Raw genomic sequence first — 13,736 nt, forward strand, 5'->3', positions numbered from 1 at the left:
TTTGTGTAAAAGCTATGGTGACCCTGGAAAACTTGATTAAACTATTGTTTCTATGGCTTTTCCACTGAAGTTAGAGCAAACCATGGCGATAGCCCTTGCTCAAATTCACTCCCTGTACACTTTCAGAAAATTAAGTATGTACATGATCTCTTATCCAAGCTAGAGTTTTAAAACTAAATTCCTTATTCAAAAAAATCGTTTTCAATAATCAGTCAACGTCTCTGTCTTTGGGCTGTTGTGGTGAGGCATGATGTGGGTATGCCGGCGTTGGACTGGCATAAACACAGTAAAAAGTCTGACAACACCAGGTTTTGCAAAATTTGCAAAACCTCACTTACTGTACTGTCTGGAGACAATACACATCTCTTTAAACTGTGATCAGTGCTCCTACCACTCACATTGTCAGCCACTTCAGGTCTTGAACAGCAGGTTAGGTGTAAGGATTCGCATTTTAATCAGTAATCTCTAAACTGTCTGTGCTTTATATGCTCTGTCTGAGGCCAGAACTCTCCATTCACCTGACGAAGAGGCTGTCCCCTCGAAAGCTTGTAAGAATATTATCAAATAAATAGGTTGGACTAAAACCTGGTGTTGTCAGACTTTTTACTGTGGTGAGGCATATCAGTGAGTGACTCTTGCAAATACAGTCATTCCTGTACTTGATATATTAACACGGATGATTAAAAAATAGGGTTGGTAAGCACCGTTCTAATGTTAACAAGTACCCAATTCATAGCTTGCGTTGTATAAAAAATAGGGGCAGTAACTCTGAACACTCCCTACAATGGAATAATGCATTGAATTTTGACTTGGCATTTGCTGCATACTTTTTATGTCCTATCCCATTCTGTATTACTTTTGGGACTGAGCAGTGAACCAGAGGTTGGGTTGGACCTGGACTATCCATACAGAAGCTATTGTGGCGTTTTAAGTGGGGAATAATTCTGGAACCTCAAAAGAAAACGGGAGATTCACTTTCATGCCAAAACCTAAGTAAAAGCCACACCTAAAAAGAAAAAAATGTATTGAATGCAACTTATTCCAGAACATATTTATACACATAAAATTATAATTGAAAAGCAAAGGAATAAACATGCCACCTCCCCCGCGCCCCCATGACCAAGATTAAAAGAGACACTACACTATTTTTGTTTGTTTTATTTCTTTAGTCCTCTCAGGTCTCGGACATCGTTTCAGATGAGACTATCTCTGTAATGTGCGTGACAGTGTAAGCAGGAGCCTGTTTATTTGGCATTCAACAACATCCTACTCCAACAACAGGCAAATAATCTATTTTCAAACCAAAGCACAACTGTTGCAATTTGATCGAGGGTTTATTATATCTGTGACTTGATTTGCAAATAAAGCATAAATGTAAGTCTGCCTCATCTCAGCAACAATCAAGTATAAATGTAGCTTTACATATCTTCTTTTTTTAATATGTAGGACAGAAATTACAGAAGAAACAATGCACTGAACAATCTCGGATTTCTAGCAATGCCAGTTTCAATCCCGTACGTCCCAGTCCTAATCTTAGGCGAGAAGAAAAGCTGCAGTAGTATAACCAGTTTAAACAGAAACATCGCTCAAATCTGCTAAATAATGACAAAGGACGGGAAGAAAGACGCATGCTTGTTATTAAGCGTGACATATTAGGTGCAAAGCTTTAAGGAAACTGCCTTAAAAATATTCTATGGTTTGAATTAATAAATACAAAAAAAAGAGTATTAAAAAAATATACACCTGTAAGTGAAAGATGTATTGCAAGAACAACAAATAGACCAGAGGTTTAGATTTCACTTTCAAATGTCTGTAAGAATGTCTTTAAAGAGAGAATTTCAGGATAAGGTCTGCTGGTCTTGCGGTAGAAATCCAAACCAGTCAGGTGTTCGATGTCACGCACACGTGCTGTGTGTAACTTCATGAGATCCTCAACCCATCTTGATTCATCCTCATTACTCTGAAAGATGCAAAACATGATATTACATTCTATTTGTCTCTGGACTAAATGTATTTCTTTTCTGTGAATGTATTACTAGTAATTTGGTAAGGTCAGTGCTCCATGTAATTGAAACAATTAACCCTTATTGAGCCTGGTAATCTCTTCTCATCTTCTTCACGTGTGTATCATTTTTTCAAACCCTTTGCAGAGAGCGAAGAAACTTTCACCCTATCAGTCTTTGTTGTAGTCATAGTTAGCTACAAGACAATAACTGTAAACTTGGGTTCAGCAGCTAACCAATCCAAAATGTTTTAAATCATGTAACAAAATACCGTAGATGTCAATGTATAAGTCAACCTTCGAAGCCTCCAAAGAATGCTCCAAAACAGGGTGTAAAATGCAAACCACTGGTGTGGATTTTGCCATTTGGAAATGTTAAAATAAAACACACTGGTAGTTCAATGTAAACTAATGTGGCATAGTTCATTGAATGAATTCATTTTTAAAAAATGTTCTTTCATTGGATGTGGGCGTCATTGACAAGGCCAACATTTGCTGCCCCTCCCTAATGGTCTTTGAACTGAATCGCTTGCTAGGCCATTTCAAAGGACACTAAAGAATCAACCACGTTGCTAGGGTTTGGAGTCACATGTAGGCAGACCGGGTAAGGGTGGCAGATTTCTTTCCCTAAAGCACATTAACAATCTCTATAACAATTGACAATGGTTTCATGGACACCATCACTGGAACTAGCTTCTTTACATTCCAGAGTTTTCTATTGGTTGAATTTAACTTTCACCAGTTGGCATAGTGAGATTTGAACCCATGCCTGCAGAGCATTTGTCTGGACCTCTGGGTTACTAGTACAGTGACAGTACAGTGACAGATATCATCATCTGCCCCAAAGATACCTTTAGCCACAATGAAAACATTTCCAAACCTTTTAATTTGCTTTCAGCATGAGATGCAACAAATTCATCAAGAACATTCTGAGTCACTTAGGCTATGGTATCACAAGGCTCCCGCTCTGGATCAAATCCAGTGCTTTCAGTTTCGGGAACATCCCAGCACAATAAACCATCTTCCTCTTCATCCACTGAATTGAATATGCCATATTTTAGAATGACTGGATGATGGTTTGATGACAAAACATCAATTGGTGGAGTGTGCACATTTCCACTCCTTGTGCAAGTTTTTCTCCTTCATCCATTCATCTATTCTGTTTGGCACAATCATGAGCCATACAGACTAGTACCAGCATGAGTTTTGTCTTCTCATGCCCTTTGGCTTGCACTGTTTTTGAACCTTTCCACTCCACACTTAAGTTGCTGCGCAAGTTGAAATAACTGGACATTTCATCCATGTTGCAATGTGGTAAAATGAGTAATAATCTTTTTGCCACTATCGGATGATGAAATGCTGGAAACTGATTTTGACATTTGAGGTACTTTGGTAGTCTGAGTGATCTTGATCTTCTGCTACAACACTGGCCATTTTTGTTCCATAAAGCAGCTACACCGGCTAGCTACAGCTCTGAAATTTCTGCTGGACTCAGGGCTTGACCTGGCCCACCCAAGTACACATATTCACGTTGCGTTTCTGGTGACAATAAACCATGCCTTATACAATCTTCTCCAGATCAGGCCAGTAGCTGTTCCTTCTTTAGACGGCACGTTTTGTCTTCGGTGTCTTCTTCAGGACAGATTCTTTCTTCTTCTATTCTCCTACAAGTTTTTCACTAATTCCGGATTACCTTGCTGCACGGTTATTTGACAAGCTAGCAAACATACAACTTTTGCCTTGAAATCAGCTTTGTACTTTGTTCTATTGGGGAACTCATTCCTCTCTGTTATTTTGCCACGTGTGTCTTAAACTCCTGCTCTGTAATGCCTGCTCAGTCTCTTGTGCGCATTATAAAGGAAATAAAAGATGTATTTGTGTGTGGAATGTGAAATTCAGGCTTACTACCAGAGCAAGTACAGCATATCATTGGCTGAAAGGAAGCAGTTTGACTATACATAAGACTATATGCAACATCACCATATTTGAGGTCAGAAAAATTGTATCCTCTGATGTATCACAATCTATGCTACAAGGTTACCACATCCTCAAAGGCTTAGAGAAAAGAGTACAAATAATAATACGTACCCTTAAAGTTCTGCTATAAATAACAAAGTGCAAAAGGTTTGGTGGCAGTGAGGGGAGAAACTCAACTTACCACCAATTTAACACCACTCCCATGTCCTCCCCCACTTTGATACTGGCTCAATGTACACCACTAAAATATTGGTATAACCTCACAGTATTGTCTATTCCCTGTTTTCAATACTTACATTACAACTTTCATCATTGTCTGGTCTGTGTGGGAGAATGAATGATGATGCGGTCAGTTGTCCATCACACTTGTCCACAGGTTGAGTGCTGTCCAGGCAGCTGGTAATAATACTGTAGTAATGAGTTGGGACTGGGATTGACCCGTCAACTTGCCTGGAAGAGAAACCAAAATTCAAATGTTTTTCAATCTCCTTCAGAGGAGGTCAACAGTGTAACCCAGCGATCCATAACAATGGTGCCTTTTCTAAAGCCCTGTCCCACTGTCTACAACATCTTTTAATGTCCTGGGAGAGCTAAGTCAATAGAGCCAAGATTTTGTTCTTGTGGTATAATTATCCTCATATTTTAATACTTCATCATTCTGACGAATTTGCACTGCATTTCTCCAGGATCTTACTGGCAATTGGTATGAATGCAGTCCTCTAGACACAGTCTGATCCAAGATTGCATACAACCAAAGCATCACTTCCTCACTTCACATTCCAACACCACCACCCCCAACCTCTTTGTTTTAAAGGCCAATATTTCAATCAGCTTTTTGATTATCTCGTATACCTGTGCACCAACTTTTCACAATTTTCTTTCATAGGTGGCTCAATCCCTTTGCTCTTTCACTGATTTGAGAGATTATACCAATTTGACTTTCTCCAATCCAAAGTTGATGTCCTCACATTGCTCCACACTGCACACTTTCTACTTTAATTTTGTCCATTTATTTAGTCTGTGTATGGCCCTTGGTAGCTCTATCTGCACAACTTATTGTGCATCCAAAGTTAGTGTCACCAGCAAACCCTTCACTTTTTCATCCAAGTCTTTAACATTTATAGCCCCCTGGGAGCGTATTTGTCAAATCCTGCCAATTAGAGATTGAATCCTTTGTCTTGACCTTTGTCCCTTACCTCCCAATCGCTTATCGACATATATCGTAAGGTTATCTCCAATCCCATACGTTGTCATGTTAGCTAATAACTTCTGTGAAGAACTTCATCAATAGCTATCTGGACATTCATACGGACTACATCCATAGACACTGGCCTATCCATCATCTCCATTACTTCTCAAGAAATTCAAGTAAATTAGTCAATGTAGTCAATGGTAGGACACTAAGAAGTTCTATGGAATAAATGAACCTTGGCATGTTTGTCCATAGGTCTCTGAAAACAGAAGGACGTGTATGTAGGGTGGTGAAAAAGGCATATGGGACACTTGCCTTTATTAATCAAGGCACAGATTACAAAAACAGGGAAGTCAACTTGTAGTTGTATGAGGCCACAGTATCGGAAGGATGTGATTGCACTGGAGGGGGTGCAGAGGAGATTGACCAAGATGCTGCCTGGGATGGAACATTTAAGAGAGATTGGATAGGCTTGGGTTGTTTTCGTTGGAGCAAAGAACATTGAGGGGCGACCTGATGGAGATGTACAAGATTATGAGAGACGTGGACAAAGGAGCAGCTGTTCCCCCGAGCTGAACAGTCAGTCACGAGAGGACATTGGTTCAAGGTGAGGGGCAAGAGGTTGGGGGGATATGAGGAACACTTCTTTTACCCAGAGGGTGGTGACAGTCACTGCCTTGGAGGGTGGTAGAGGCAGGTTGCCTCACATCCTCCAGATGAGCACTTGACACATCATAACACTCAGGGCTATGGGCCAAGTGCAGACAGATGGGATTAGGTGGGAGTTCAGGTGTGTCAGTGCAGACTTGACAGCCAAAGTACTTCTTCTGCACTACATGATTCTGTGAATTAGAAATATGGACATCTCCTTTTCCGATAGCAGATATTCTAAACATTTCTTTGGTGGTGGGGGAGGGCAGGTAAAACTATAAACATTTACAAACTGAAAGTTCATTTACAAATTAAGAGTGCCAGCTCTATTCTAGAGCAATTCAAAATCCTACCGCCTCACTCATTTCCCATAAGCCTCCACGTTCTGCTACTCCCAATATTTCTCCAATTTCTCTGTCAGAGATGTGATACTCTCTTCTCCAACCACTTCCTATGTGTCCCGCACTCCAGTGAGACTCAGTGTAAAGGCTAATCCCTCTCACGCTCTCTTACTGACCAGTTTAAATTGCCTCAACCAGATGTAATGGTGCCAAATGGCGTGTCTTGCGTGGGTTTCCTCCGGGTGCTCCGGCTTCCCCCCACATTCCAAAGATGTGTGGGTTAGGTTGATTGGCCGTGCGAAATTGACCTTTAGTGTCAGGTGGGTTAGCAGAATGAATTCATGGGGTTACAGCGGCTTGGGTGGGAATGCTGTCGCTGCAGGCTCGATGGGCCAAATGGCCTCCTTCTGTACTGTAGCGATTCTATGAATCCATAAGATGGTTTTCCAGGAATTGAGACAAAGGAGTTTGCAGCAGTTGTAGTATAACTCCAGCCCAGTGCAACATCACATTTCAAAAGCGCCTCAGGGCACGGTTTGGTTCACTGGCAAATTCTTTTTAAAAACTAGAATGTAATGTTTTTAGCACTGGGAGAAAAGAATTTCTCACTAAGCATGCGCAGACCTCCACAGTTACTACATTACAATCAGCATTTACTAGCAAACACTAGAGCTGGCTACAATATAAACAGCATTAAGTTGAAATACTCCCTTTCCTTGAATATTGTTCTGTAAATATTTGATATAGCAGCGAGGCAACAGTACCAACGTACAGAAGGTAATGTTCCTGAGTTAATTGCTAGCTGGCTCCCAGTCGATATTGGTTTCAATTAAAATCACGGAGTGGAACTTTCCCAAGCCCCCACATGAACTCTCAAATGACAAGTGGCAGTATGGAAATTCTAGTATCTTTATCTAAAGTAACTCATAGCCGTACTTTTTTTAAAACATGATGCATTAACTCTGTAAATACACCTTGAACATGCCTTTTGAGGATGCTGGGTAGGTTGTGTTACAGTAAGCATTTCAAATCTGTCCACTATGTGTCATAGATTAAAAAATATATTGTCAGAGTTGTGCAGAGAAAGAGTAAGAGATTTATGGTAATCAAAGAATCATAGGATCACTACAGCGCTGAAGGAGGCCATCGTGTTTCAACCACAATCCCACCCAGGCCTCTGATGTCAGAAGCCAGACAGTGGCTGTAGAGGGTTATGTTTTCAAACTGGAGGCCAGTGACCAGCGGTGTGCCTCAGGGATCAGTGCTGGGTCCACTCTTATTTCTCATTTATATTTGGACGATCTGGACGAGAATATAGAGGGCATTAGAACATAGAACATAGAAAAACTACAGCACAAACAGGCCTTTCAGCCCACAAGTTGCGCTGATGATATCCCTACCTACTAGGCTTACCTATAACCCTCAATCCTATTAAGTTCCATGTACTCATCCAGACGTCTCTTAAAAGACCCAATCAAATTTGCCTCCACCACCACCGACGGCAGCTGAATAGACTCACCCACCACCCTCTGAATGAAAAACTTACCTCTGAACCTACTCCCCAGCACCTTAAACCTGTGTCCCCTTTTCGGCCTGGGAAAAAGCCTCTGAGAATCCACCCGATCTATACCTTTCAACATGTTATACACCTCTATCAGGTCACCTCTCATTCTTTGTCTCTCCAAGGAGAAAAGACCGAGCTCCCTCAACCTATCCTCATAAGGCATGCCACCCAATTCAGGCAACATCCTTGTAAATCTCCTCTGTACCCTTTCAATGGCTTCCACATCCCTCCTGTAATGAGGCGACCAGAACTGAGCACAGTACTCCAAGTGGGGTCGAACTAGGGTCTTATACAGCTGCAGCATTATCTTCCGACTCCTAAACTCAATCCTTCAATTGATGAAGGCATGGTCAGTAAGTTTGCAGATGACACCACGATTGGTGGCATACTGGACAGTGAAGAAGGTTATCTCTGATTGCAACAGGATCTTGATCAATTGGGCCACTGGGCTGACAAATGGTGGGTGAAGTTTAATTTAGATTAACGTGAGGTGAAGCATTTTGGTAGATTGAACCAGAGCAGGACTTATTCAGTTAATGGTGGGGCTCTGGGGAGAGTTCCAGAGCAAAGAGATCTAGGGGTATATGTTCACAGCTCCTTGAAAGTGGAGTCACAGGGAGACAGAGTAGTGAAGAAGGCATTCAGCATGCTTGGTTTCGTTGGTCAGAACATTGAATACAGGAGTTGAAATGTCTTGTTGAAGTTGTACAAGATATTGGTAAGGCCACACTTGGATACTGTATGCATTTCTGGTCACTCTATTATAGAAAGGATATTATTAGTGCAGAAAAGATTTACTAGGATGCTACTGGGACTTGATGGATTGAGTTATAAGGAGATTCAGGATAGACTGGGACATTTTTTCTCTGGAGCGTAGGAGGCTGAGGGATGATCTTACAGGAGTCCAAAAAATAATGAGGGACACAGATCAGTGAGATAGTCAATATCTTTTCCCAAAGGTAGGGGAGTCTAAAACTAGAGGTGGCATAGGTTTAAGGTGAGAGGGGAGAATACAAGAGAGTTCCAGAGGGGCAATTTTTTCATACTGAGGGTGGTGAGTGTCTGGAACAAGGTGCCAGAGGTAGTAGTAGAGGTGGGTACAATTTTGCCTTTTTAAAAGCATTTCGACAATTACATGGGTAAGACGTGTATAGAGGGATATGGGCCAAATGCGGGCAATTGGGACTAGCATGGGGGTTTAAGAAAAAGGGCAGCATGGACACATTGGGCCGAAGGGCCTGTTTCCATGTCGTAAACTTCTATGACTCAATAACAATATTTTTACAGATGTTTTCACCTCACTATGATACTGAAATAATGATTAGCATTACATTAATAATTATTAATTGGGTGGCACAGTGGCTAGCACTGCTGCCTCACGGTGCCAGGGATCTGATTTGGGTCACTGTCTGTGTGGAGTCGGTATGTTCTCCCCGAGTGTGCATGGGTTTCCTCCGGGTGCTCCAGTTTCCTCCCACACTCCAGAGAGGTGCAGGTTAGGTGAATTGGCCACACTCAATAGTCCCTTAGTGCCGGTGGGGGGGGGTTAGTAAGATAAATACAGGGGGTTATGGGGATAGGGCATGGATAGGATGTTTGTCGGCGCACTGTTAAGGTTCTGTGAAATCAGATATCAGGAGTTACTTTATTACACAATAGTAGTAGAAAAATTAATCACAAAGAGATCGGAAAAATTTTGCTTCTCCTTGCCTTTCCTCCTCTGGTTCTGTTTCTTCATTCTCCCTCACCTCCACTCCGCCTACAGGTTGATTGGCCATGCGAAGTCCCTACCTCCCTTAGGGACGGTGGGGTGCTGTGTGGCAGGGGTTCCCCTGTCTTTCCCTCCCCGCGCAAGATACTAAACCCTCCTTTGTGCCATTCCCTCCTCTCTGGGTCTCTGAAGCCTGACTTCTCCTCCTCCTATTGCTGGGATCCCCGATCCCTCCCAAACCAAAAACCCTGAACTTAATTTAGAGTTTGGTATCCATGATCTTTTTTGGGACCGCCTGGTTGTCCCAACTTTGGCCCACTTCACCACCCTGACACTGCTGGGACAACTGAGCAGCCAGACAATCGGATTGGTCAGCAGCTCTCAAAGGTGTGGCTTCCCATCCCCGAGGGGCGGAACTCTCACTCCGGCTTTGTTAAAGCCACCCCCACCCCCGCCCCATCCACATGTATTATCTCAGCAGGGTGAGGTGCTGATCTTCCACTGGGGGTGGGGCACATTAAATGCTGTCCCCTGTAAAATCCACCCTTATGCTGCTGTTCCTTCATTGTTGCTAAGTCAAGTTCCTGGTCCTCCCTTGGTAGGTGGCAGCCTTCCAAGAAGGCACGGTAACATAGTGGTTAGCACTGCTGCTTCACAGCTCCAGGGTCCTGGGTTCGATTCCCGGCTCGGGTCACTGCCTGTGTGGAGTTTGCACATTCTCCTCATGTCTGTGTGGGTTTCCTCCAGGTACTCCAGTTTCCTCCCACAGTCCAAAGATGTGCGGGTTAGGTTGATTGGCCGTGCTAAGAAATTGTTCCTTAGTGTCTAGTGATGCGTAGGTTAGAGGGATTAGTGGGTATAATATGTAGGGATATGGGGGTAGGGCCTGGGTGGGACTGTGTTCGGTACAGACTCGATGGGCCGAAGGGCCTGTTTCTGCACTGTAGGGTTCTAAGGCAGCTCACTCCGCCTTCCCAAGGATAGTTAAGAACAGGTATTAAATGCTGGCCTTATCAGCAACACTGACATCCCATGAACCAATCAAGAAAAATCTGGTCCTGTAAATTATTGTGTCGCCGGAGGCTTTGAAGGTGGAAAATCTAGCTTCATACTCACAGCTTATGGATGAAGTTCTTCACGCAAAAAGTAATAATTGGGAAATACAAGGCCAGAATTGTGACAGATTCCCACTAGCACAAGTAAATGGGAATTGCTGCTGAGATAATTCCGCTAGAGAGGGAGAATCTCTAACAAATCTTCCAGCCAGGCTAGAAGTATAGACTGAGAGGGAAAGACAGAGAGTTTCATAGAATCATAGAACCCTACAGTGCAGAAAGAGGCCCTTCGGCCCATCGAGTCTGCACCGAACACAATCCCACCCAGGCCCTACCCCCATATCCCTACATATTATACCCACTAATCCCTCTAACCTACGCATCCCTGGACACTAAGGGGCAATTTCTTAGCACGGCCAATCAACCTAACCCGCACATCTTTGGACTGTGGGAGCAAACCTACACAGACACGGGGAGAATGTGCAAACTCCACACAGACAGTGACCCGAGCCGAGAATCGAACCCAGGACCCTGGAGCTAGGAAGCAGCAGTGCTAGCCCACTGTGCTACCATTTGCCCTCCTTTCATGGGGCAAGGTTTTCCTGTCCCGCCCGCCACGGGAATTTCAGCAAGTGGGACACGGACCACGCAGAGGTCTGTTGACCTCGGATTTTTCGGCCTTGCTCGCCCTGAGGCCTGAAAATCCCACCCGTGGTTTGTTTTCACAACTGGGGCTTTGTACATTTTCTTGTTCATTATTTCATGAGGTTTGATGATATGGGGGCTGTGACTTGGAGCAGCACTGCTTTTGATAAAGCAACCCTTTTCATTTCTCCGCCAACATTGACGAAGGACGTCACCAAAGAACTTTGCGTCCTGAGAATTGCTAAAACTGAGCTCCTCAGGCCCCTGTATTAGATGTCATACCTCGTAAAGCGGGGTCAGTATAGTTAATCTGGAGTGTAAGGGTAGAGGTAAATAACTAATCTCGGGTCAACACAGAGTAAAGCTATCAAAGTGTAAATAAAATGCATTGCCTTATATTTAAACAGGACAAAAACAAGAAGGCAAGGCTTACCGTTTTACTTTGTCAAGCGTGTCGTAGAGACCATCATAGTCATAATCAAACACAGGACCACTTATAACATTGATTCCATTCCGTTCTGTCGCCAGCCTTTTCACCATCACCTTGTGAAAGTAATCCCACACTCCTACACAACAGTAATCAGAACAGAAAACTAGCAGCTGACAAAAGTAATACGAGTATGAACAAACACCAAAGTTTCAAATATAAATTTTGCAGCGAGGTGAGCCCCTGTTTATAATAGTTTCTGTTCGTAATAGCCAATATTGTAATATATATCTGAGATATATATTTAAAAATGCCACAGATATATATATATATATGGATCTATCAGCTTACCAATACTATTGAGGGATTGTACAGTAGCCAATTAGCAAAAGTCCAATGGCTTTATACATGTTCGTGCCAGGCTCTGGCGTTACCAAAGCTAAAAGCTCACCTTCACAAGTGTGAGGGGCACCAAAGCTGGTAGTGCAGCCAACCTCATCGGTAAGCAAGGGATAATTAACAAGCGGTCACATTCTCCAAGTTATTAACCGGTCGGGCAAAGAAGTGATTCTGACCCCCATCTAGTGGCCAAACCAAATTACTACCTCTTTAATACAAAAAACACGGAACCAAGAAGCTGGATTTAATACAAGAGGGAACCATGGCAATCCGGCCCACTTCATCCCAGGAGAGGCAGGACCATTCCCATTCGGGTCAGAGGGCAGAAGGGGCTTACGCAGGATTGCCAGCCACCAATGGCAGGATGCCAATTAGGTTAATGAATGAGACAGTTGGCGTCCCACTGCAGTTCATCGATGCCTGAGGAATTTAACAGGTGCCGCACAACTTTTCCCACCCCCTTGGAAGACCACCCAGCGTACCCTATCCAGTTTGCCGGTGCTTCCCTGAGGGATGTCCTTCATCTGTGCCTGATCGGGGGGGGATCTGGTATTGGGAAGTTGGTGGGGGGTAGGGGGGGGGGGGGGTTGCTATTGAAAGCCAACCCTCTGCCCTTGCCTCCAACCCACTGCTCCGACTCTCTCATGTCTCCCACCCCACGATCCCCAGCCTACCGTCACTCACCTTTGGTTTGGGGTTCCACAATATTGCTGAGTCCCTGTGGTGGCGGGGGGTGCAGTGCCATCAGCAGCCACTGCTCCTTTTGCCCCTGGTGGCAGTGAACAACTACCATCTCCTGTTTGGCAGGCAGCTCGAAGGCAGGTGGGAGCTCTTGTCACCAGGAGCCTCAACTGCAGTGGAAGCCTAACGGTGACCACTTAAATGCCTGAAGGGAACTCGATTCTGTCAGGGCTGCCCCCCCTCCCCAACACAACTGACAGGGGTTGCCTGCTGACTCTGCAGGGGTGAGACACAATCAGTCCCACAAAATCCAGCCCTAAAGTTCGCCCGTTTTACGTTTTTGATTTTATAAACACAAATGCTCACTTTTAAAAGCAGGATACATCGGAACAATATTTGAAGATAGGAGGGCATCATATTTAGCTTCAAGCGAGGAACCAAGAGCTGCAAAACAAGAGCAAAGGGTGAACTTTGATCTGATGGAATTACAGTGAAGTACATCTCTACAATGTTTTGCAAAAAAAATTGCATAATTTTTCTGCAACATGTCTAGTATTTAAATGTTCATATTTAGAAATGAAGTATAACGATGATCAAATTAGATAGTCCAAGTGTTTTAAAATATATTCTTTCTTGGTGAAAGAAAAATTCCAAGAATGATTTTTGGGCAGTGAAATTGGGTAGCAGTAGTCGAGAGGAATTATATTTTAAATTCTCCTTACTAGGAGTTAAAATACCAAACAAGATGAGGTGAACTGAGTTTCAATCCCAGTCTGACGCTTACCTTCATCTCACGCTTAAAGGGAAACATTTTTCTGTCTCAGTTTCCATATCTACATAAAAGGAGGAGCATGTTCTTTCTGGGAAGTATTGTGGTGCAGTGGGTCACGTCCCTGTCTCTGAACCAGAAGTTCCGGCTTCAAGTCTCAGCCCAGGAACTGATTCCCAAGGAAGGTGAGTTCATAACACAGTCTAACAGGTAGAACAGTACTCAGACCCCACTTGGAGTGCTGTGTGCAGTTCTGGTCGCCTCACTACAAGAAGGATGTGGAAGCTATTGAAAGGGTGCAGAGGAGATTTATGAGGATGTT

The 13,736-nt window shown here is 43.5% G+C and overlaps 1 protein-coding gene across 2 annotated transcripts in view; it reads right to left on the reverse strand.

The window, feature by feature from the left end:
• Positions 1-1,315: 1,315 nt before the first annotated feature.
• The window catches only part of enpp2 (ectonucleotide pyrophosphatase/phosphodiesterase 2), a 108,048-nt gene continuing 95,627 nt past the window's right edge, over positions 1,316-13,736 (reverse strand). For both annotated transcript variants that reach the window (XM_080193588.1, XM_080193587.1), the window contains exons 23-26: positions 13,012-13,089; positions 11,572-11,704; positions 4,276-4,429; positions 1,316-1,960 (exon numbers count right to left, since the gene is read on the reverse strand). In XM_080193588.1, the coding sequence (XP_080049714.1) occupies positions 1,790-1,960; positions 4,276-4,429; positions 11,572-11,704; positions 13,012-13,089 (536 nt within the window). In that variant the 3' untranslated portion in view covers positions 1,316-1,789. The remainder of the gene's footprint in view (positions 1,961-4,275; positions 4,430-11,571; positions 11,705-13,011; positions 13,090-13,736) is intronic.

The sequence above is a fragment of the Carcharhinus amblyrhynchos genome, chromosome 8 (assembly GCF_965287045.1).
Source record: "Carcharhinus amblyrhynchos chromosome 8, sCarAmb.v2.hapA, whole genome shotgun sequence".
NCBI classification, from domain to species: Eukaryota; Metazoa; Chordata; class Chondrichthyes; order Carcharhiniformes; family Carcharhinidae; genus Carcharhinus; species Carcharhinus amblyrhynchos.